Source organism: Chelonoidis abingdonii, chromosome 11 (assembly GCF_003597395.2).
Source record: "Chelonoidis abingdonii isolate Lonesome George chromosome 11, CheloAbing_2.0, whole genome shotgun sequence".
Taxonomy (NCBI): Eukaryota; Metazoa; Chordata; order Testudines; family Testudinidae; genus Chelonoidis; species Chelonoidis abingdonii.
This window is the reverse complement of record NC_133779.1, coordinates 58,536,021-58,559,281: the sequence shown is the minus strand read 5'-3', so window position 1 is coordinate 58,559,281 and position 23,261 is coordinate 58,536,021. Positions and strand designations below refer to the sequence as shown.

The window sequence follows — 23,261 nt, the reverse complement described above, 5'->3', positions numbered from 1 at the left end:
ACATTCTGTGCCTCAGTTTCCCCATTGGTGATAACATTACGCCCGTTCTTGCCATAGCCATTTGAGATCTGTGCATGGAGAGCACATGAAGGGGAGAGATTGTTCTCAGACTCTGGCAAGGTCTGCGGAAGCCAGGAGGGGTGCTGAGAGGTGTTTTGTCTCCAGTTAGCTGTGCCAACAGAAAGTGGTGTGATCTTTGGCCCAGAGAGTCAATGGGGCCAGATCCCCACTGGAGTCAGTTTACCCTAGCTCATGATCTGGCCTCCTCTGCTTTCAATTTTCATTAGAGCCATTTTTAATGGGCCAGGTGGCAGCAGAAAATTGACCCTGTTACGATCAGAATCGTACTGAGCGTGAGTGACGCATGCCAACCCAGCTGCTGTTCTTCTGGGCGAATGCCAGCGGAGTGTGCTGGGATCAGCTGATGCGAACCGTGTGCACTGCTGGCGTTCCTTAGTGGGATCCTTCTGACACTGGCTGGAGTGCATGTGCTTAGCTTGAAATGGAGTCGGGGCATCGAAAACATCGGGGCTAGCTCAACCACCAGATAGAGGCTGGACGCTATAATCCCTGGGGGCGGTTCTCCGGCCTGGGCTCTGCAGGAGGGCAGATTGGATGGCCATGAATTCTGGCCTTGAAGTCTATGACTCTAATGCTGTGTCTCTCCATATCTCTAGATTTTTTCCATCTTTGCTTTCGCCACCTGTGGAGGGTACAGTGGCCATACCTCCATTAAAGTCAGCTGTCCGGACACTAAAAATGAGACCCTTGAGGCGGCTTTTGGCTATCCGTTCCGGTGAGTGTAGCCCTGGGCAGACAATCGGCTGAATCTGTGCTTGTGATGGGGTGCGGTGGCCAGCGGGGCTAACTCGATCCTGAGACGCGGAGCAGAGAGGAGGTTGTACCTGCAACCGCTGCTGCAATCCCATGTCCGGTCCTGGTGGCTACAGTTCCAGGAGGACGGCATTCACAGGAATTAATTCAGGGACATTTTCTTGCTAGTGTGATGCAGGAGCGCAGGCTGAATGATCACAGTGGGCCCTTCTGACATTAGAATCAATGAATCATTCCCACATGACTCTTACTTCCTTCTCCTCTCCTATGCATTGTCCCAGCCCCTGGGAACGAAACACCCTGGGTCTGGCTTAAACTTCACAGGTTGTTTTTAAACAAGCAACCAGCGTCAGGCTGGGTCTGTTCCCCTCCGTTTTTTTAGCTCCTAGGGGGCTCATTTCCCAATCCCCCCTGGCCCCAACTCTGAAGATGAGAAAAGTCATCTTAATAGAGTTCTCCCAGAAATGCTGTGACTCCGGGAGCTGGAGATGGAAGGAAAACCCCCAACCATCACGAGATGCACAGTGATCTAAAGGGTGGTGGGGGTGAAGTCTCGGTACGGCATTGGGGAGACAATGACTTGAGACTGCGCCTGTCAAACAGGACATCGGGAAATCAGGGAGGGGTCAGAGAAGAGCGAGGGGAACAATTTGAGGACTAGAAAACCTGCCTGAGAGCAAGACATTAAAGGAACTCGATCTAGTGAGTTTCTCCCAGAGAAGATTCAGAGGGGACTTGAACCTGGTCGGTCAGTGCCTCCCTGGGGAGGAGACTTTGGGGAGCAGAGGGCTCTTTAATCTAGCTGACAAAGGCAGAGCAGGAGCCGATGGCTGGGGGATGAAGCCAGACTGGAAATAAGGAGGCAAATTCTTAACGAGGAGAATTGACCCTTGGAACGACTGCTCCAGGGATGAGACTGATTCTGAATTTCTTGGAGTCTTTCCATCAAGGTCTGACATCTCTTTAAAAGCTCCTCTATCAGATATGGACTTAAAATCTATGAAAGGGCAGACGTAGGGAGTTGTATGCAAGGGGGTGGAGTTAAGGGCCCTCAACTCCCAGATCTGGACTAGAAGCAGGGAGCCTTGGAGGAGTTTCTACCTCCTGGGCTATGCAGGAGGGCAGAGCAGGTGGGTAAATATGAATCTTTCGCCCCAGAGGCCCAGCACTTCGTTTCACTGGTATCAAAGTGAAATGCTTCAAGCTGCTTTTGTCTCACCTGGCAGGCTGAACACTGTGGTGTTCAAAGAGCTGGATTCAAAGAAATGTAACAACACGTGGACCACAACCCACCTTGTGGGCGACTTCTCCTCCTCGGCCCAGTTCTTTGTCACCTTCGCTGTCTTTGTCTTCCTCTACTGCATGGCGGCGCTGGTGCTGTACGTGGGATATCTGCACCTTTACCGTGGCGCTGGCAAGCTGCCCATGATTGTAAGTGACTTGTAACATTTTGCTCTTAATGGGGGCTGGGAGGAAAATTGGGGGCAGTGAGGCAGAGGGGGAATTTCCTGTGGAGAATTTAGACAAAAATTCAAATCTTTATTCGTTTTTGTGGTAGGAAAATTGACATTCTGCTGAAATATTTTGACCGAAACCTTGAATATTTGGATTTAAAATAACATTGTAGTGCCTCATGGGAGCTGTAGTCTTGAGTGCCTCGGGTTCCCATTCTCCCTTATGGGCTGTGCACTCTGCGTGGCCTGCATCTCCCATGATGCACCACTTCCAGCTCTCACTGAGTCACTGTGGTGCATTATGGGAGTTGTAGTCCTGGGTGCCTCATGTTCAGTTCTCTGTAGGCCAGGGTGCACTACTTCTCTCATGGTCAGGAGAGGGGTTGTGTCATGGGTGTCCGTGGCTGCAATGCCTCATGAGAGTAGTTGTCCTGGGTGCCCCGTGCTCTCATTCTTCTCTATAGTCCAGGTTCTCTGGCTGACCTACGACTCCCATGATTTACCATGTCCAGAGATTCCTATGACACAACTCGCCCAAAGGGGGAAGAGTGGCTCATTGTAGGAGATGTAGGCCAGGCAAGAGAGGAGAATAAAAATGAGGCACCTGAACTACAACTCCTATCATGCACCATAATAGAGCAGCAAGAAGCAAGAAAGTGGTGCATCATGGGGAATGTAGTCAACCAGAAAGCCCAGCCCATAGAGAAAAATTGGCACACGAGGTATTCAAAACTACAGTTGCCATGATGTACCACTCTGTCATTTTGAATCAAAACATTTCAGTTTTTGGACAAACAATTTTCAGTGAAAAGTTGAAGTTCTCCGTGGGAAGCAGAAATGTCACAAATTTTTTGGTCGAAATAACAATTTTCTATCAAAAAGCAGCTGTGGCAAAGAATTTTCAGTGAGCTCTCTTAAGCCAGGAGTGTCCTGTAACCTAGATCTCCAAGCACTCCGCAGACAGAATCCTGCTCAGAATCTTGGCATTGCCAGGTTTTTTGGGACCAAAAAAGATTAACAAACTCTTTTTATTGGCCAGTGTGGAAACTTTTATGGGAAAATCTTTGATCAAAATTTTTTTTTGCTGTTCAGCTACATTTTTTTTGTGTTGTTTTTTTTAGTGGGGGAAAACCTCCCCTTAAAGAAGAAACCAAACAGGCTAGTTGCAATGAAAACGGTTTTGTGCAATATGCATCTCAGCTTTCTGAGGTCAAGTTACAAAACAGGAACGTTTTTTGCTTCGTTGGAGCAAAATCTGCCTTTGGTTTTTCCCTTTTGCCCTGGCCTTTTAAAACATTCTGCTCAACAGGTTTTGTTTTCTGGTGACATTTTTCCGCCATTTTTGTTTTCCCAAAACACCAAGCTTCTGTCAAGGGGCCATAGCTCCACTGGAGTCAATGGGGCCAGATCCCAGCTGGGGTCAATCGTCTGTAGCTCCATTTAGTCCAGTGGATCTGTGGCGATTCATATCGGCAAAGGCTCTGCCCAGCTGTTCTTGCGATGATCTGTGTAATTCCCAGCTCATGCGCTGGCTGGATCCCAGCTCTAATTAAGAGGCCATGAGACCCAGTCTTTGGCGCAATGCCCCGACTCCATGCTGGCATGTGAACCAAAGCTCCTGGCTCTGGAAGGCAGAGGGGTCGCGAGCGGGAGAGGATTATTTTAACTTGATAAACAGTTGCCCCTTTTCTCTTCTCTCCCTGCTGCGCCGGCTCCTTGGAGGGCTGGGAAATGTGGTAAGTGCCCAGGCATCTCTTGCCTGTCCCACATTGGTACTGACCTGCCCATCGGATACATTATTCAGGCGTAATTGGCAAACCCCAACTTCCAAGCATGGGGGGAGGGAGTTGTGGGGGGAGGAGGGCGGAGGGAAAATCCAAATTGCATCAGACCTCTGGAGATTTGTGTTCAGAATGGGTGGGTGTGTGGGTGAGATCTACGGGGCACTGCCCCCCGCCCCATTCTCTAATGCAGCTAAAGTTGCAGCAAAATCAGGGTTTGCCAGGAACAGATTCCCTTAGCGAGGAGGGGTGAGCTAGCAGTTAGAGAGATCCAGCTGGAAGGCAGGAGACCTGGGTTCAAGAGCCTTGGACAGGGCTTGGTTGAGTCCGTGCCTCAGTTTCCCCATCTGTAACATGGGGATAGTGATCCTTCCATTGTCTGTTTACATTGTAAGATCTTTGGGGGCAGAGACTCTCTCTGTGCCTGGGCAGCACCTGGCACAACGGGGCCCTGATCTCAGCTGGGTCCATTGGGTGCTACCAGAATAACACTAATGGGTTGTGCTCACCACTGTGGTGCTTTCTGGTAGTTGCTCCAGGTTTAGATCTGTCCATCAGCAGGGTGCCCTCCCCTTGTGAGGTCTCACTCAGTGTCACAGCTTCTCCACCATCTCTGCTGTCTGTGAGGACCCATGTTGCTCCCGGACCACAGCGTCCTCTTTAGGGCATGGCCCTCTGGCTTCCCCAACTCCACTGTCTCTCCGCTTCCGGGGGAACCGACAGGCCTTGGCCCAGCCTGTCACTGCAGTGGCCATTCACAGCCTCTCGCTCAGGGGCAAACTGCCGTCCTTTGGGTGGCCCCTTCCTTTAGCAGCCCGTGGGGCAAAGGGGAGAGGGGCAGGCCCGCCTGCTACTCTGGGCCCTGACCCAGGGACCTTATAGCTGGCAGCCGCTCACTGCCTCTCCTTCCCCTCTGCCACTACCTGCTTTCCCTGGGCCACCTTCCCAGCACCTATTCGGCCCCTGTATCATGGCCACAGTCTGGGAACGAGCCAGGCTGGAGCTCTGCTTGTTCTCTGACCCTGCCCAGCACTGTTCTGTCCCAGGTACTTCTCTCTGCAGGCAGCCAGTCCTTCTCCCTCAAGCTCCAGGGAGAGACTGACTCCTCTCTGTCCTGCAGCCCTTTTTATAGGGTCCAGCCGGGCCCTGATTGGCTGCTTCTAAGTCTTCCTCTGATTGGCTGGGTTCTGTGCAGCTGCTCCAAGGGCTGCTATTAACCCTTTGCTAGCCAGTGAGGGGCAGCTGCCTCATCACAAACACCTGAAGAATAGTACTGCAGAGAAGTGATTAAATTAATCCTGAACTTTTGTGAGTGGATGAAGCGTTCACAATAAGTGGCATTTTTGGCCAGGCCTAGAACGTTGTTTAGTGGCTTGATTGCCGGGGGAATTCAGTGCCTAGTACCATCCTTCGGGAATCCAAGCCTAAAGCCAGAGTCTAGACCGGGGGCTGCATGCTGTAGCTCGGGGGTCCACCTCCCGTGTAACAGAGGAAGGTCCAGCTTCTCTACTGGGCTGCTTGTGGGAATGCCGTGGACTCTGCCCTGCGCTGTCCAGAGAGCCGGCTGGATTGTTTTGGGTGCCCAACTCGTGACACGGTGAAAGGAGATGGGATTTCAGAGAACACCAAGTACCCATCAAAACCAGGCTCGCCGCATGGCATCTCCAGTTGGGCACCTGCAATCCAGAGTCTCTCTTGAAAGCACCTATGAGGCACGTGCCAGGCATGTCGCAGCCCCCTGCCCCTCCCATGACTGAGACGGGGGGGCCCCCAACCGGGCTGCCCAGTGCCCAAATCTCAGCTGAGCAGCCCCAAGCCCTGAGGTGGAATCAACACTTATGTGAGTTGAGTGGCGCATGGGGCTGTGGGAGGGCGTGGCCTCGTGTGTCCATCACCTGGTGTAAAAACACTCCAGTCATTAAAGCCAGTGGGACTAGACCCAAAGCTGGGGTCAATGACTCCAGTGGAGCTACGGCCTAATGGGGCCAGGTCCCAGCTGGGGTCAATGGGCCATAGCCCCACTGGAATCGGTGTGGCCAGGTCGCAGCTGGGGTCAGCGGGCCGTAGCCCCATTGGAGTCGGTGTGGCCAGGTCCCAGCTGGGGTCAATGGGCCGTAGCCCCACTGGAAACGGTGTGGCCAGGTCGCAGCTGGGGTCAGCGGGCCGTAGCCCCATTGGAGTCGGTGGGTCCAGGTCCCAGCTGGGGTCAATGGGTCGTAACTCCATTGGAGGGCTGACCTCAGCGTGTCCATTGTAGGTTCCTGGGAATCAGTCCCCTCCATTGTGTATTTCTCTCTTGGTGGCCTTGGGCTAGTAACTCCCCATCTCCCCCTCCTGCAGGACTTGGTGATCACCATGGTGATCGCGCTTCTCTGGCTGATCAGCACTTCGGCTTGGGCCAAAGCCCTGACTGACATCAAAATATCCACTGGGTCTGAGATTATGTCGGAAATACTCTTCTGCCATTTGCCCCCTAATTCCTGCTTATTCGGTGCAGTGAGCAGCATGGGCTCCCTCAACGTGTCTGTGGTATGTATGGCCGGCGCCCTCCCCTCCCCTGTGCCACTGAGACATGGGGCGGGTCTCCCTTGAAACTCAGGGGCGTGTGCTTGGCTCCAAGCCTGTGGTCGGAGATCTTGTCTACATGGGGACGCGAAGGGAAGTGAATCCAAATTAAGAGTTTAAATTAGGGCTGTCAAAAAATTTAAAAAATTAATCGCAGTTTTAATCGCATTGTACAGTGCTCACTCTGTTAATTTTGAATACAAATATTTGCACTATAAAAAGATAAACCAAAGAAATAGTATTTTTCAGTTCACCTTTATCGTGAAAGTGCGACTTACAAATGTAGAATTTTTTTTACATAACTTTTATTTTTGAATGCAATGTAACTTTAGTGCCTACAAGTCCACTCAGTTCTTCTTCTTGTTCAGCCAATTGCAAAGACAAAAAAGTTTCTTTAAATTTATGGGAGATAATGTTGCTCACTTCTTATTTACAGTGTCACCTGAAAGTGAGAACAGGCGTTCGCATAGTACCGTTGTAGCTGGTGTTTCAAGGTATTTACGTACAAGATGTACTCAGGGTTCACATGCCCCTTCATGCTTCGACCACCGTTCCAGAGGACGTGTGTCCATGCTGATGACAGGTTCTGCTCGATAACAGTCCAAAGCACTGCAGACTGACACATGTTCATTTTCATTATCTGAGTCAGATGCTACCAGTAGAAGGTTGATTTTCATTTTTGGTGATTCAGGTTCTGTAATTTCCACATCACTGCGTTGCTCTTTTAAGACTTCTGATGCCGTGTTCTGTACCTCATCCCTCTCAGATTTTGGAAGGCACTTCAGATTCTTAAACCTTGGGTCAAGTGTTGTAGCTATCTCTAGAAATCTCACATTGGTACCTTCTTCGCGTTTTCTCAAATCTGCAATGAAAGTGTTCTTAAATCGAACAATATGTGCTGGGTCGTCATCTGAGACTGCTATAGCATGAAATATATGGCAGAAAGCAGTTAAAACCACAGAACAGGAGACATACAATTTTCCCCCCAAGGAGTTCAGTCACAAATTAAATTAACACATATTTTTAACAAGCGTCAGCAGCATGGAAACATGTCCTCTGGAATGGTGGACGAAGCATGAAGGGGCATATGAATGTTTAGCACATAAATACCTTGCAACGTTGCCGACAACAGTGCCATGCCTGTTCTCACTTTTAGGTGACATTGTGAATAAGAAGTGAGCAGCATTATCACCTGTAAACATAAACAAACTTGTTTGTCTTAGGGATTGGCTGAACAAGAAGTAGGACTGAGTGGACATGTAGGCGCTAAAGTTTTAGATAGTTTTGGTTTTGAGTGCGGTTATGAAACAAAAAAAAAAATCTACATTTGTAAGTTGCACTTTTACTTTAAAGAGATTTCACTACAGTACTTGTATGAGGTGAATTGAAAAATACTATTTTTTATCTTTTTTTACAGTGTAAATATTTGTAATAAAAAATAGTGACCAGTGTACACTTTGTATTCTGTGGTGTATTTGAAATCAGTGCATTTGAAAATGTAGAAAAACATCCAAAATATTTATAATAAATTTCAATTGTTATTGTTTGACATTGCAATTAAAACTGCGATTAATTTTTTTAGTCAAGTTAATTTGCTTTGAGGTAATCGCTGAAGTTAAGTGCGGTTTAATTGACAGCTCTAGTTTGAAATGGATTGGTTCCCGTAGGGTGTTCGTCGGTTGGAGAGGGTTCAGAGCTGGAGAAGAGAAGTTATTGTACCTCTGGGTTTGGCACTGGTGTGACCGTTGCTGGAATCCTGTGTCTGGATCTGGTGCTCATCATTCGAGAAGGACGTTGATCAGTTGGAGAGGGGTCAGGGAAGAGCCACAAGAATGATTAAAGGATTGGAAAACCTCCCTTGTAGTGATAGACTCAAGGAGCTCAATCTATTTCTCTTGACAAAGAGAAGGTTTCAGAGGTGACTTGATCCCCGTCTTTTAAGTCCCTACATGGGAACAAATACTGATCATGGGTTCTTTGGTCTGGCAGAGGAAGGTCTAACTATGTCCAATGGCTGGAATTTGAAGCTAGACACAGACTGAAAATAAGGTGTAAATTTTTAAGTCACAGTAATTCAACCTTGGACCAATTTACCAGGGAGTGTGGTGGATTCTCCCTCACTGGCACTTTTAAAACGAAGGTTGGATGGGTTCCTAACTGATCTGCTCTTGTTCAAACGGAAATTTAATTCAGGGATGTTTTCTGGCCTCTGTTAGACAAGAGGCCAGACTAGTTGATCAGAGGGGTTTGTTCTGGCCTTAGAATCTATGAATTAAGGAGAGTGAGTCTGAGACCAGATTGTGGATTTGATGGAAACTCGGAACTGGTTAAAATATGGATGTTCTCATTCTGAATTAAAGTCACCGTCATTCTTAATTCACAGTGATTTAAACTAATCTCAATCAGGGCCACTTTAATTCAGAATGAGAGCATCCACGATGCGGTTTAACTAATTCATTTTAAATTCACACCAATGAGGGCTTGTCTACACTTGAAATTTAATTTGGATTAAGGCTGGGTGTGAATTTAAAGCCCTAATTATTCCTGATTAACTCCATGTGTGGATACTGTTATTCCGGAGTATGAATGACTTGTCCTGATTTGGCTAAATCCACTGGGGAAACTATTCAGGAATAGCAGTGGGTGAAATTTTCCAGATGAACCTTCTTTCAGCAGAAAAGGCAGATTCTGTTTCCAAACATCTGTTTGTTTCATTTAAAGAACCTCAATAAAAAAGTTTCGAAAGGGTTAAGCAAAGGGGGTTTGACCGACACCGTTTTTTCGACTTTTCCTTTCACCAGCAGTTTTGAAAAATGTTTATAGTTTTTTCTCATTTTTTGAATAACTGGTGAACTGAAAAAAATCTTATCAGGAGCTGGTATTCTGAAGTAACTCTGTGTGTGGACAAGCCCTCAGTTAATTCAGATTAACTTTCCCGAGTGTCCCTATGTAAGCAAGTCCATAGACTGGCAGCGTCTGGGGCATAGGCTGTTTTGTATTGTTTGTACAGCACCTGGCACAAGGCGTCTTAGCCGCGCCTGAGGGTCCTGTATGCTACCGTAGTACACCTCATAAATGATCTAATAAACACTGGTTAAATGAAGGAGCTCGATCTATTTAGTTTCTCCCAGAGAATGTTCAGAGGGGATTTAATTATGGTCTGTCAGCACCTCTGTGGGGAGGAGGTTTTGGGGAGCAGAGGGCTCTTTTATCCAGCTAACACAGGCAGAGTGAGAGCCGACAGCTGGGGAATGAAGCCAGACAGATCCAGGCTGGAAAGAAGTGAATTTTAGTCATGGAATTGACCCACCAGATCTGAGTTTGAAATCTACAAAGGGGGCGCACTAAAGGGCACGCATGCAAGGGAGTGAAGTTAAGGTGCTCTAGCTCGACCATCCGATCTGGGCTGCAGGCAGGAATGTCTGGGGCTATGCAGCCGGGCAAGCTGGGTGGGCAGAAATGGTCCATATAGAGCTGGAGAGGGCGTCTCCCAGCCGAACTGGAAGCTAGATACTGCAGCTAACCCCCTCCTCCTTTGGACCCCTTAGGTTTTCGGCTTCCTGAACCTCATTCTGTGGGCAGGCAACGCTTGGTTCGTGTATAAGGAAACCCATCTGCACAGTCCCCCAGACGCTCCGGCCCCAGGCGGCGCTTCGGCTCCTGCGGGAATGTAAATGGCCCCGCTGGGACACACCAGCACCACGCACGACCCCTCGGCCTCAACCTGGCATCGGCGCTGCTCATCTGTCCTAACTGTAGTCACCATTTCAACCAGCAGGGGCCGGGTGGGAATTGCAGATACAGCTCAGCTTTCAATTGCGAGCAGGTGCCCTTACGTTTTGAAGGCAGCGGTGTTTTGGCAGGGCAGGGCGGTGGTGGGTTGGTTTTGTTTTTGTGTTGTTTTTTTTGCTTTATTCTACTGAAATATTACCCTGGGTGTTGTCAAGGGAGAGGGGCAGCTTCTTCGCGAGAACTGCGGCCCTGCAAACTATCTGTAGTGTCGAGGGCAGTGGTTCTCAAACTTTTATATTGGTGACCCCTTTCACCGGTGAGCGCGACCCCCTCCCCCACCCCCCAATAAATTCAAAACACTTTTGTATATATTTAACACCAGTATAAATGCTGGAGGCAAAGCGGGGTTTGGGGTGGAGCTGACAGCTTGCAACCCCCCATGTAATAACCCCGTGACCCCCAGAGGAGCTGTGACCCCCAGTTTGAGAACCCCTGGTCCGGGGTCCCAGCCCTCGGCTGGCATGACCCAGCAGTGCTCTGCTGAACCGAATAGCGCCATTGGCAGCAGATTGGCATGGAGCGATTGATCGCAGATAGGGCTGGTGTGTGCGGGCTGGTGCAGCACGTGACTGACAGCAGAGAGAGCAGACTGGGCACAGAAAGCAATCTGGCCACCTGTAACTCGTAGATCTGTGTTAATTGGTACAGATCTAGAGCGCGTGCATGTCAGTATCCCTGTGTTCATTGCAGCAGATTGCTGATGATTTCTCTCAGCTGAGTGGCTGGCCTTGCATTTCAATAAGTGCCTTTTGTCTTTCATGTCCCTCTGATGGGGGAGGGTTTGTATCTGGGGTACATGGGGGGCGGGGGGGAGCTGCATTTGAAATGCACTATTCTCACTTTGTACATGACACACACAACTTGTCTTGGTTTGAAAACCCGCGTTAGCACCAGGCTTCCTATGTCATCGACCTGAACCGATTCTTCGTTGCAAAGACGAGCTTCGGCATCTCAGCGTTCGATCTCCCAGGGCAGAGCCAGTCGGGAGTTTTTTTGACAAACCGTTTTTTCCCCCACTGCAAAATGCAGACTCATTGAAACGGAAACTTTTTGGAGTTGAGAGATTTGTCCAAACCAAGCCAGAGACGCTGCAATTTGGGTTTGGAGGAATCTCCTGAGGTGGAAAATGTATCGGAGGGCAGACAGTTTAGAAATTGTCCACACCTTCAGCATGAATAGGTTGCGGGGGCGGGGTTGAGTCTACATTTTTGGTTTGAAATTTTGGTAAAAGTGGGCTTCAAAAGAACTGACCTCAAAACAACACTTCTTAAAATCATGGAAATGAAATGTTTTGACCCCAACTGAAATTTTTTCTGAATTTTTTTCAACTTGCCAAAATTGTCGAGTTCTGGGTTTTTCATTCCAAATCAGGATAGGAAAATATCTTAATCTCAAAAATTCCTTCCTCACTCTGTGAATCTAAACAGAGCTTTGGAGAGTGCTACTGTTCAGTCCCTCTTGTATATTTCCCCTCCCACTATTAGCTTCTAGGTGTCGTATCCAGTGCTGGCTTTTAGCAGATGTTTTCCCTGGAGTTTGAACGTCACACCTGGCTGATTTGAAAGGGCCGAGCATGTGTCTGCTTGCAAGTAAAATCTCCTTTGCATTTATCTCTGTTTTATGCTGCGTGGCTGCTTCCAGGATGTACGCCCTGTAGAGCACAAGCCTTCTCTGCATTTTTCTCAGCAGGAGACAAGAAATCCACCTCTGAAGTTAATTGCGTTTGAGTCTGGTTGGTAGACAATGAAAAACTACAGAAGGAAGCTAAATTTGGCCAATCCTCAAGGGGTGTAGATTAAAATAACTCTACAGTGAGTGCCAGTTTAGACCTGTGGGAATCTCACTTTGCTATCCTTTGCCATTAGCGTGGTGTCACATGTTTGCAGAAATTTGTGGGCAGAGTTAAGGGGGCTCTAGTTCGACCCCCAGATCTGGGCTGGCCATTCTCCAGCCTCCGCTATGCAGGAGGTCAGACTGGATGAATTAAGAGGTGATTGGAAAATTTTCTGCTAAATGGTTTTCAGTTGGAAAATGTGGTTTGCCTGAAATGGATTTTTGTTCTTGTGAAATTGAAGCGATTTGGGGCACAATGTTTAGATTTAAAAAAAACACCAAGGGCAGTTTTGCAAACATCAAAATCTCCTGTTTAGTCACGTTTTTCATTATTCGTTTTGAAAATTTTTCATTTTGTTCTGAAGCAACATATTCTTTTGAAATACGTGTGTGAGATTGGAAAAAACCCCACGGTCAGAATCGTTTGGCGCAAGCGCAGATGAGTTTTGCACCCAGAAATTCATTGCATGGAGAATTTGGAAATCTGGGCTTTTGGATGGGAGGGAGGGAATTGAATGTTTGAAAATTTTCGCAGGAGGGAAGAATCTCCACCAACCAGCTCTTATGTCTGTGATCCAATATTTCACTTTGCCTGTGGCGAAACAGCCAAGCCGTGGGATGGGCTCGGTTGTGATGCAGATGCGTGTGGGACTCTCTCGCCCTGCTCTCGTCGCTGGTTTCGAAGCTCGGCTTTAAGGTCATGACAGGTGGACCTGGCTTTTAATTTTATTTACTCTTTTTCTTACGAATCGTTCAAGAAATATGTCTGTCCTGTATGCCACGGACTTGATAATAAAAACCAGTTATCTCAGCGGAGTTTTCTGAGCTGCCACCCTCACCCCTGAGGCCAGGAGTGGGGGGAGTGGTTTGAGCATTGGCCTGCTAACCCCAGGGTTGTGAGTTCAATCCTTGAGGGGGCCACTTACAGATCTGGGGATTTAGTTGGGGATTGGCCCTGCTTTGAGCAGGGGGTTGGGCTAGATGACCTTCTGAGGTCCCTTCCAACCCTGATTATGATGCATTAAAGAGGTAATGGGAGCCAGGTAAGAAAGGTCTTGGTTGAAAAAAAGCTTTGGAGGGATAGTTTTCCCACTAGCTGTAGTTCCTGCAAACCTGGAAGGGGTGTTTACACCTATTACAGCTGACATAGCAGGGGGCTGCGGGTCAGGAGTGAGGGGCACTGGCAGAGCTGGGGGGGAGCCCAGGGCTGGGCTGGGCTGGCGGGGGGCTGCGAAGTGAAGGCCACCAGCAGAGCTGGTGGGGATCTCAGGGCTAGGATGGCAGGAGGCTGTGGGTCAGGAGTGAGGGGCACCGGCATAGCTAGGGGAGAGCCCAGGGCTGGGCTGGCAGGGGGCTGCGGATCGGGAGTGAGGGGCACTGGCAGCGCTGGTGGGGATAGCAGACGCTGCGGGTTAGGAGTGAAGGGCGCTGGGGGGGATCTCAAGGCTGGGCTGGCAGGGGGCTGCGGGTTGGGAGTGAGGGGAACTGACAGCGTTGGTGGGGATCCCAGGGCAGGGATGGCAGGGGGCTGTGGGTCAAGAGTGAGGGGCGCTGGCAGCCCTGGGCCGGATCCTGGGACTGGGACAGCAAGGGGCTGCGGGTCGGGAGTGAGGGGCACTGGCAGCGCTGGGGGTGATCCCGGGACTGTGGGTTGGGAGTGAGGGGCAGTGGCAGCGCTGGAGGGGAGCCCAGGGCTGGGCTGGGCTGGCAGGGGGCTGCGGGTCAGGAGTGAGGGGCACCAGCAGAGCTGGTGGGGATCTCAGGGCTAGGATGGCAGGAGGCTGTGGGTCAGGAGTGAGGGGCACCGGCATAGCTGGGGGGGAGCCCAGGGCTGGGCTGGCAGGGGGCTGTGGTCGGGAGTGAGGGGCACTGGCAGCGCTGGGGGTGATCCTGGGGCTGTGGGTTGGGAGTGAGGGGCACTGGCAGCGCTGGGGGTGATCCTGGGGCTGTGGGTTGGGAGTGAGGGGCACTGGCAGCGCTGGGGGTGATCCTGGGGCTGTGGGTTGGGAGTGAGGGGCACTGGCAGCGCTGGGCCGGATCCCGGGACTGGGACAGCAAGGGGATGCAGGTCGGGAGTGAAGGGCACTGGCAGCGCTGGGGGGGATCTCAGGGCTGGGATGGCAGGGGGCTGCGGGTCGGGAGTGAGGGGCACCGGCTGCTTGCAGGTTCAAGGGAGAGAGACTTCCCTGCTGTGTCAGTGTTTTTGGCACTGGTTGGGGTCCAAAGGGAGGCGCTAACGTGCCTGGTTCAAGCGGGGGAGAAACGAGCTGCTGGTCAGGTTCTGCATGGTGGAAGCTGGGTCCAGCCACTCCCAGGGGCCCAGGAGGTGACACACCAAGACAGAGACCCTGCTGCTCAGGCTTTATTGTGGATTCTGTCCCCCCGGCACCGTCCTCAATTCATCTGGATGGCTCTGCGGATCCACGCTACGTAGTTGCAGACCTTGGTGTAGACGCCAGGCCTGCTGGACTGGGCGCAGGTTTGCAGCCCCCAGGACACGATGCCCTGGAGCTGCCCAGCGCAGAGCAGGGGCCCACCCGAGTCACCCTGTGGAGAGACAACAGCTTGCGTCGTAACGACCCCCCCTTGACTGGACTGGGGGAGCCCAGGGCTGGGCGCCCAGGGGGCTGCAGGTCAAGAGTGAGGGGCACCAGCAGAGCTGGAGGGGTTAGGGGGAGCCCAGGGCTGGACTAGTGGAGGCTGCGGGTCGGGAGTGAGGGGCACCGGTAGACCCAGTCCATGATCCCCTGCCCTGAAGGGAGCTCACATGATCTGTGGGGCTCCAATCCCCTCTGCAAACCCAACCACCACCACCCCACAGCTCCTCCCCTTCGGGTCCCCACCCCCATCCTGCCTTTTGCCATGACAAGTGGCAAACCATGGCTCTGAATCTGGGCCACCTCTGCCCCCACAGTGTGGGGCAGGGCACCCCTCCCCCAGTGTGCGCCCCCAGCTCCTTCCCCCTCCATTGGGTAGAGCCAGACTTTCCCCCAACAGGTGCTGCCCATCTGCCCCCCTTCTGCCCCCACCTCGTGGGGGGGGGGGAGTCCACACTCCCTTCCACCCAACTATCCTCCATCCCCTTCCAGATCCCCACTCCCGCCTCAAGCTCCCCACCCGCGCTCTTCCCTGGCCCTGCCCCCTCACCTGGCAGGAGTCGACGCCTCCACCCATGACGCCCGCGCACACCATGTTGGTGGTGACCCGGCCAGGATAGGAAGCCCGACAGCTCTGGGCCGAGAAGATCTGGACGTTTCCGCACTGCAGGAGGTTGGGGAACGAGGCTGGGGAAAACACCATGAAGTGGGGTCACTCCCGAGTGACTCCGGATTGAATCTGCCCCAGAGACCTGATTGAATCACCCTAGTGTCAGCCCCAGAGACACACAGGGGGTCATCCCCAGCCCTACCTTGGGGGGTGGTGACGGTGCCCCAGCCCGAGATGAGGCAGGCGGTCCCGGTGGGCGCGCAGGCCGTGGGCAGCGTGACGGGGCGGGCGGTCATGCCGATGGTGATGGGTTGCGCCAGCTTGAGCAGCATGAGGTCGTTGTCCAGGGTGAAGCGGTTGTAGCCGGGGTGCAGGATGGCGCCGGACACGACTCGGTCCTGCTCCGGCCCCTCCCGCACCGCCAGGTTGTGCTCCCCGAGCCGCACCCGCAGGCCGCTAGCCACAGGGACGAGAGATCCGGGTCAGAGTCCTGGCTCCACGGGCCCCCACCTCCACCCCTGCCGCTGCTGCCCTCCCGGGAATGGGGGAGAGACTGGACAGAGCAGGGCCCATCCCCTCCTGCAGGGGGTGGCAGGGACACACACACACAGAGCAGGGCCCATCCCCTCCAGCAGGGGGCAGCAGGGACACACACACACACACACACACACACACACACACACACACACACACAGAGCAGGGCCCAGCCCCTCCTGCAGGGGGCGGCAGGGACGGACGCGCACACACACACACAGAGCAGGGCCCAGCCCCTCCTGCAGGGGGCGGCAGGGACACACGCGCACACACGCGCGCACACACACACACACACAGTAGGGCCCATCCCCTCCAGCAGGGGGCAGCAGGGACGGACACACACACACAGAGAACAGGGCCCAGCCCAGCCCCTCCAGCAGGGGGCAGCAGGGACACCCACAGAGAGCAGGGCCCATCCCCTCCAGCAGGGGGCGGCAGGGACACACACACGGACACACACACACACACACAGAGCAGGGCCCATCCCCTCCAGCAGGGGGCGGCAGGGACACACACACACACACACGCACACAGAACAGGGCCCAGCCCCTCCAGCAGGGGGCGGCAGGGACACACACACGGACACTCACACACACACACAGAGCAGGGCCCATCCCCTCCAGCAGGGGGCGGCAGGGACACACACACAGCCACACACACACACAGAACAGGGCCCAGCCCCTCCAGCAGGGAGTGGCAGGGGGAGACACACACACACAGAGCAGGGCCCAGCCCCTCCAGTCGCGGGCAGCAGGGACACACACACTCACACTCAGAGCAGTGCAGGGCTCAGTTTCTCCAGCAGGGGGCAGCACGCACACACACGCACGCACACGCGCACACACACACACACACTCTCTCTCTCTCTCTCTCTCACGGTCTGTAGCAGTGGGCGGCAGACAGCACCCAGCTCCTGTCGACCAGGATGCCCCCGCACTGCAGCGGGCCGTAGACGAAGGCCTGCCAGGGCTGGGAGTAGCGAGGACACATGTACCCGCCGATGATCCGGTCCCCGTCGTCCTGGGCGGACACTGCAGCACCTATCGGCAAACTCCACATCAGCACAAGGGGCCCGGACTGGGGGGGAGATCGGAGCAGGACCACCAGGGGGGCGCTGGTGTCACAGGCAGAGCTGCTGCAATGGGCCGTGGGCCTGGTTCCAGCGATTGTAGGGCAAGGGACACTGCGTTTTGTCTGTGTCTTAAATCCCCAGCTGCTGAGGTCATGGAAGAGGATCCATTGACGGATCGATCTATCAATCAATCGCCAAACAGCCCACTATCTATCCAGCCCCACAATCCCCTCCCTACTATCTATCTATGTATCCCCTCACACCCCCTTTATCTATCTATCTATCTATCCCCCCACACCCCGTCTGTCTATCCTCACACACCCCCTCTATCTATCCCCCCACACCCCCTCTATCTACCTATCTATCCTCCCACACCACCTCTATCTATCCCCCCACAGCCCGTCTGTCTATCTATCTATCCCCCCACACCCCTTTTATCTATCTAAAGTGGCTCATGCATTAAGATGCGTCAGTCCCATTCAGTCCCCATTGCCAACGCGCACCCACCCTACTGCTGGCGAGAGTCAGGGCCAGCCACCCTCAGAAATTGCAGCTGTGCACAACCCTTCCCTACCACCCCCTCCCTACCCCCACACCTTCCCATCCCCCACAATTCTCTCCCTGCCCCCCACCCCCATCCCCCCACACCTACTCATCCTCCCACAATCCCCATCCCTGCCTCCGACACCTCCTCTTCCCCCTCCACATACACAATCCTCCCATGCACCCCCCCCAACACCCATTTCCCCCACATGGGCCCCCTGTCCCTGTCTGCGCACACACCCGCTCATGTGTACACAACTCCTCCTCCCTGCACACCCTCTTCCACTCCTACAGCCCCCCACTCTTATGTACCCCCCTCACCTGCAGTCACCACTAGCAGCACGATAGCCGTCAGCTCCATGGGGCTCAGCTGTGGTGATGCACAGGGCTAGTGGCGGCTGGCTCGGAGGGGTGGGGGGAGAAGGAAAAGAGAAAATTAACAGATAACTTAGCCCTCCCTCTCAACACAGACTCCGCCCACTGACAGCCACCGCTTGCTCTGCGTTTGATGCCGCTTGTCCCCAAACACATCCATCCACCCACCCCTCCATCCCCAAATATGTCCATCAATCCATCCCTCCATCCCCAGACACATCCATCCATCCACTCCCCCTCCATCCCCAAACACGTCCATCCACCCATTCATCCCTCCATCCCCAAACACGTCCATCCACTTACCCACTCCTTCAACCCCAAACGTATCCATCCACCCACCCACCCCTCCATCTCCATACACGTCCATCCATCCATCCACCCCTCCACCCACCCACCCTTCCATCCCCAAACACTATCCATATACGTGTCCACCCCCCTCCATCCCCATATATACACATTATCTATCTAGCTATCTATCTAATCTGTCTCGGTGTTCAGAGCTGTCATAGGGAGTTAGGTACACATCTTGGAGAATTAGAAAGCCCTAACATGATGGACCCATCTAATCTCCCGAGGAAGCTCTGAAAGTTTCCGCCAAAGATTTCACCCCATGTCCAACCCCCAGGACTGAAGCAGAAAAGGGAGCAGCATCTCACTCTTCCACGCCCTCCCGGTTGGATGGTTCCTGGAAAGCTAAGCCAGAGGAATGGCTGTTGCATCTGGTTCTGGGTGGCATGGCCTGCCATGACTAGCTCCTGCCCAAATGAAGGTCAGGTCTCGCCAAGGGTGCAGGGATCTCCCAAGCCCGTGACTCAGACGGGTAGTGTAGAAATGGAAGGACCTGTCTTGCTGGCCTGACATCTGCCAGACCGACCCATTGGAACTCCAGAAATCCCCAGATGGGGCTCCCAAAGCACGGGAGCTGTGGGGTTTTTTAACTGATGGGCCGTGTCACTGGGTGTCAGGCTCCTGTGCCTTTGGGAGCTTGCCTGCCCCAGCTGAGCACCCAAGGGAGAGAGAAACCATGTCTCTCCAGCAGAGAACTCCGGCCAGCGCGGCAGCCCCGTCTGGGCAGAAAACTGACCAACGTTGCTGGAGGGTGTGTGCACTTCGGTGCTTGTGTCCCCCGAGCTCTCGCTGTGCTCACCAGGGGCATCTCACAGCCCCCCACGCACCTGGGTCCACCTCCCATCTCCTGCTACAAACTCTCCATGCTCTCCACTGTGTGCCCAGTGCCCCTCCCCCAATGCCAGGGGCTCTGTGTGCCCCCATTTCCCTCCTCCACACCAGAGGCTCTGTGTGCTCCATTCCCCCTCCCCCCATGCCAGGGCTCTGTGTGCCTCATTCCCCTCTCCCATGCCTGAGGCTCTTGTGCCCCATTCCCCCTCCCCCCATGCCAGGGGCTCTGTGTGCCCCCATTTCCCCCCCATGACTGAGGCTCTGTGTGCCCCATTCCCCCTCCCCCCATGCCAGGGCTCTGTGTGCTCCATTCCCCTCTCCCATGCCTGAGGCTCTGTGTGCCCCATTCCCCCTTCCCCCATGCCAGGGACTCTGTGTGCCCCCATTTCCCCCCCATGACTGAGGCTCTGTGTGCCCCCATTTCCCCCCCCATGCCAGGGGCTCTGTGCCCCATTCCCCTCCCCCATGCCAGGGGCTCTGTGTGCCCCCATTTCCCCCCCATGCCAGGAGCTCTGTGTGCCCCATTCCCATCCCCCATGCCTGGGGCTCTGTGTGCCCACATTCCCACTCCTCCAGTGCCTGGGGCTCTGTGTGCCCCATTCCCCTCCCCATGCCTGGGGCTTTGTGTGCCCCCATTCCCACTCTACAAACACAGCCCCAGTGAAGACTCGCTGCCCTCACAGTAAAATCTAGAAGTTCTCCCTTTATACCACTCCTCCAGGAGCTGGAGATTTAGGAAATCTCTAAGTACTACAAGACTTGAGATGAAAGAGCAACAGTTGGATACTGAGATAGATTCTTCCTAACCCTCTGCTTGCACCGGTTGGGTGTGGAAAAGTGGTGAAAAGCTACTTACGAAAGACTTTGAAGCAAACCACGTAGAAGCAGCTTTAGCTGTTAGCCAGTAGGGGTTCCCTGTTCAACAGACCATTGACAATTAGTCTGACCACTGGAGATAGTTTCAAAAAAATAAAAATCAGAAATTTTGGGGGAAATTCAAAAATTTTGAAAAAAAAGTCAAGTTTTGAGGAGGAAAATTTCAAGAATTTGGGGGAAAATAGCAAGATGCTTGAGCAAAAAATTCAGGAACTTTGGGGGGGAAATTTCAAGAACCTGGAAGAAATTTTCAAAAATGTTGAGTGGAAATTCTAGAATTTGTGGGAAATGTTGAAGAATTTGCAGGAAATGTCAAGCAATGTGCAGGAAACATTTCCAAACATTGTAGTGCGAAATTTTCAAAAACTATTGGAGACCATTTCAAGAATTTGTAGGAATATATCAAATGTGGGGAAAATTTCAAGATCTTTTAGAGAACATTTTGAGACTTAGAAGGAAAATTTCAAATAGGAAAAATTCAAATATTATGGGGAAAATTTCAAGGATTTTGGAGAAAATTTCAAGAAACTACACAAAACAATTAAAAAGGGAAAAATCAGGAATTTTGGGGAAATTGCAAAACATTTGGTGAAAATTCCAAGAATTTAGGTGACATTTTCAAAATTTTTTGAGAAAATGTCAAGAATTGGGGACATTTTGCAATTTTTGGGGGGGAATTTTCAAGAATTTCTGGAACATTTTAAATATTTCACGGGGGATGCAAGACGTTGGGTAAGTTTTGAAAACTTGTAAACAGTTTTCATATCTTTTTTTTTTTTCAAACTGGAACAGTTTTGTCTCACTTGAAACGTTCCGTGACAATTTTTAACTGCTATTTAGTGCCATTTTTTTTTCATTTTTAAACTTTTCTTAACTTCTATTTCCAAGATAAGCAATTGTCAGAACTGATTTTTTTGGAGTGTCTATGAATTAAGCAGCAATTTCAAAACCATGTTTAAAAAATAACAATTTCAGAAACTTTCAAAACAGGAAAGTGTTAAAACCAAACCATTTTCAATGCTAAAAGGCTTTTTGCCTGTTATTTAAACAGTTGATTTGTTTGCTCTCAAAGCAGAGGGATTTTTTTTTTCACCTTCCCATTTTGTACAACAGGGTTTCATTTCCCTGGATTATTATTGGCGTTAAATCTCATGATTTTCATGCCAATCTCACAATTTTCCCAGCTTCACTGATTATAAAGCCAGGTGGAAACCTCTGTGATCATCTGAGCTAATCCTTCCACAATCCACAATCACTCCCTTGCCCTTCATCAAAGGGCTGTTGGCGGCTTCTCCATCAGCAGCAAGTTTGCAATCACGATGGGCCATTTTCGCCAGATGCTCTGGTTTCACCAGTATTTAAGTGAGGGAAGTTCTCCGGCCTGGGCCATACATGGTGTCCGGCTAGATGATCACAGTGGTCCCTTTGGCCTTGGAGTCTACGAATCCGATAACAGAGCAGGGTCTGCGGAGCAGTGCCCCAAGCACCTGGCCCTGCATTCCGGCAAGCGGAGGCCACAGGAATCATCCTTCGTGTGGTTCCCCTCCTGAATGAACCGAGATGAAGCAGCGGCGGTATTACCCTTCACCAGTCTGTATCGGCCACCGAGCTGTCCTACCATCCCCCTCTACTGCGGGCCCCTCAAACTGGCTCAGCCCGGAGATCAGCCAGAAATCTGCCCTCACCGGAGCTGGGTAATCCGTGCACTGGGTGGAGGAACTTCCCCTGGCACCTCGGCTTCCCCAGCAAGCGATGACGCGTTGGCTTGTGCCCAGAGACTCCTCTCTGCTGGATCGTCCGTGTGCTTGGCTTATAACCTGCCTTCGATCCTGGAACCAGCTGCCCCCAAGGCAGCGTGCAGGGCAGGGCAGGGCTGATCCACGCCTCTGAGCCTGTCATTAACCCTCCAAGGCCTCACTCACCCTGCCTTGGCATCAAATAAAGCCTGGGTGTCACCGGCAAAAGGGATAAGGGGTGGTGCCACCTTGTGGGGCCCACGCAAGCTGGGGATTAGGGACGGCTCACATGGCCCAGATGCAGGGGAGGGAAGCCAGAGCTGTCCTGTTTTCGGGGTTGCACCAGTTGAAGCAGGAATGATTTGTGTGGGTCTCACTGAAATTAGAAGGCACGTCAGACTGGTGCTAATGGAGTTGCTGGCTACTTGTGTCACAGCAGGAAGTTAGAGAATCAAGCAGGGTGCATGCTGTCGGGCGAGTGTGATTGTTTGTTTGTGTGTCGGAGAAGGGACTGTCCCTCGCTGTGTGTCTGGGCAGCGCCTGGAGCGACAGGGCCTCAATCTCAGCTGGGGCAGGGACTGTCTCTTGCTGTGTGTCTGGGCAGCATCTGGCACACTGGGGTGCTGATCTCAGCTGGGGCAGGGTCTGTCTGTCTGTCAGTCTGGGCAGCGCCTGGCACAACAGGGCCCTGATCTCAGCTGGGGCAGGGCCTGTCTGTCTGTCTGGAAAGCACCTGGCACACCATGGCCCTGATCTCAGCCAGGGCAGGGCCTGTCTGTCTGGGCAGCGCCTGGCACAACAGGGCCCTGATCTCAGCCAGGGCAGGGACTGTCGCTGTGTCTGGGCAGCGACTGGCACACTGTGGCCCTGACCTCAGCTGGGGCAGCTACCGTAATGCACATAAGAGATGCTGCTCATGCTGGGGCCGCCCAGCTTGATGCTGTCTCCGATTCCTTGGCTCAATCCTGAGGCTCAGTGGCATTTTGCTTCCGGGCCCGTATGCACTGCATGGCACGAGGCTTGGGCCCCGATTCAACCCCCTGTCTCACCCATGTTTCCCTTTTCCTTCCCATATGCCCTGTAGGCTATCCCCCCTTACAGAGAGGGAAACTGAAGCACAGAGGGGGAAACTGAGGCACGGTGAGGCTAAGTGACTTTCTCAAGGTGGCACAGGGAGGCCAGCTGAGCAGGTCCTTGACTGTGACTGGTCGGCTAATGCTCTAACCACTGCCCTGCCCTTGCTCTTCGCAGGCCCAGGAGTGCCACCTTTTGGCTGGGGCGGCATTGCTTGGTTTTGGCCAGCTGCGTGGAGGGAGCTGCCGCTTTGGGCTGGGGAACGGTCCTGACTTGCCAGCGCATCCTTGGGTGGGGATTGAACCATGGCCCTCCAAGCAGGCGCCTCCCTGGCCGGAGCTAAGGCCTTGCTGGGTTAGGCAAGTCCATCACAGGCTCTGGGGCCCAGTAGGGGGAGCCAGCGCTC

At 52.6% G+C, this 23,261-nt stretch overlaps 2 protein-coding genes across 2 annotated transcripts in view; one reads left to right on the top strand and one right to left on the bottom strand.

The window, feature by feature from the left end:
* LOC116819725 (synaptophysin-like protein 1) overlaps positions 1-13,070 on the top strand; it is a 20,370-nt gene extending 7,300 nt beyond the window's left edge. The window contains exons 4-5 of the mRNA XM_075071175.1: positions 6,410-6,598; positions 10,183-13,070. Coding sequence (XP_074927276.1) covers positions 6,410-6,598; positions 10,183-10,308 — 315 coding nt within the window. The 3' untranslated portion in view covers positions 10,309-13,070. The remainder of the gene's footprint in view (positions 1-6,409; positions 6,599-10,182) is intronic.
* Positions 13,071-14,632: 1,562 nt separating this feature from the next.
* On the bottom strand, positions 14,633-17,976 carry LOC116819727 (trypsin-like). Its single transcript, XM_032771696.2, has 5 exons — positions 17,937-17,976; positions 16,878-17,040; positions 15,669-15,922; positions 15,407-15,543; positions 14,633-14,806 (listed from the first exon to the last, which is right to left on the bottom strand). The coding sequence occupies exons 1-5, from the start codon at positions 17,974-17,976 to the stop codon at positions 14,654-14,656; spliced, it is 747 nt and encodes a 248-aa protein (XP_032627587.1). The 3' UTR covers positions 14,633-14,653.
* Between the last annotated feature and the right edge of the window lie 5,285 nt (positions 17,977-23,261).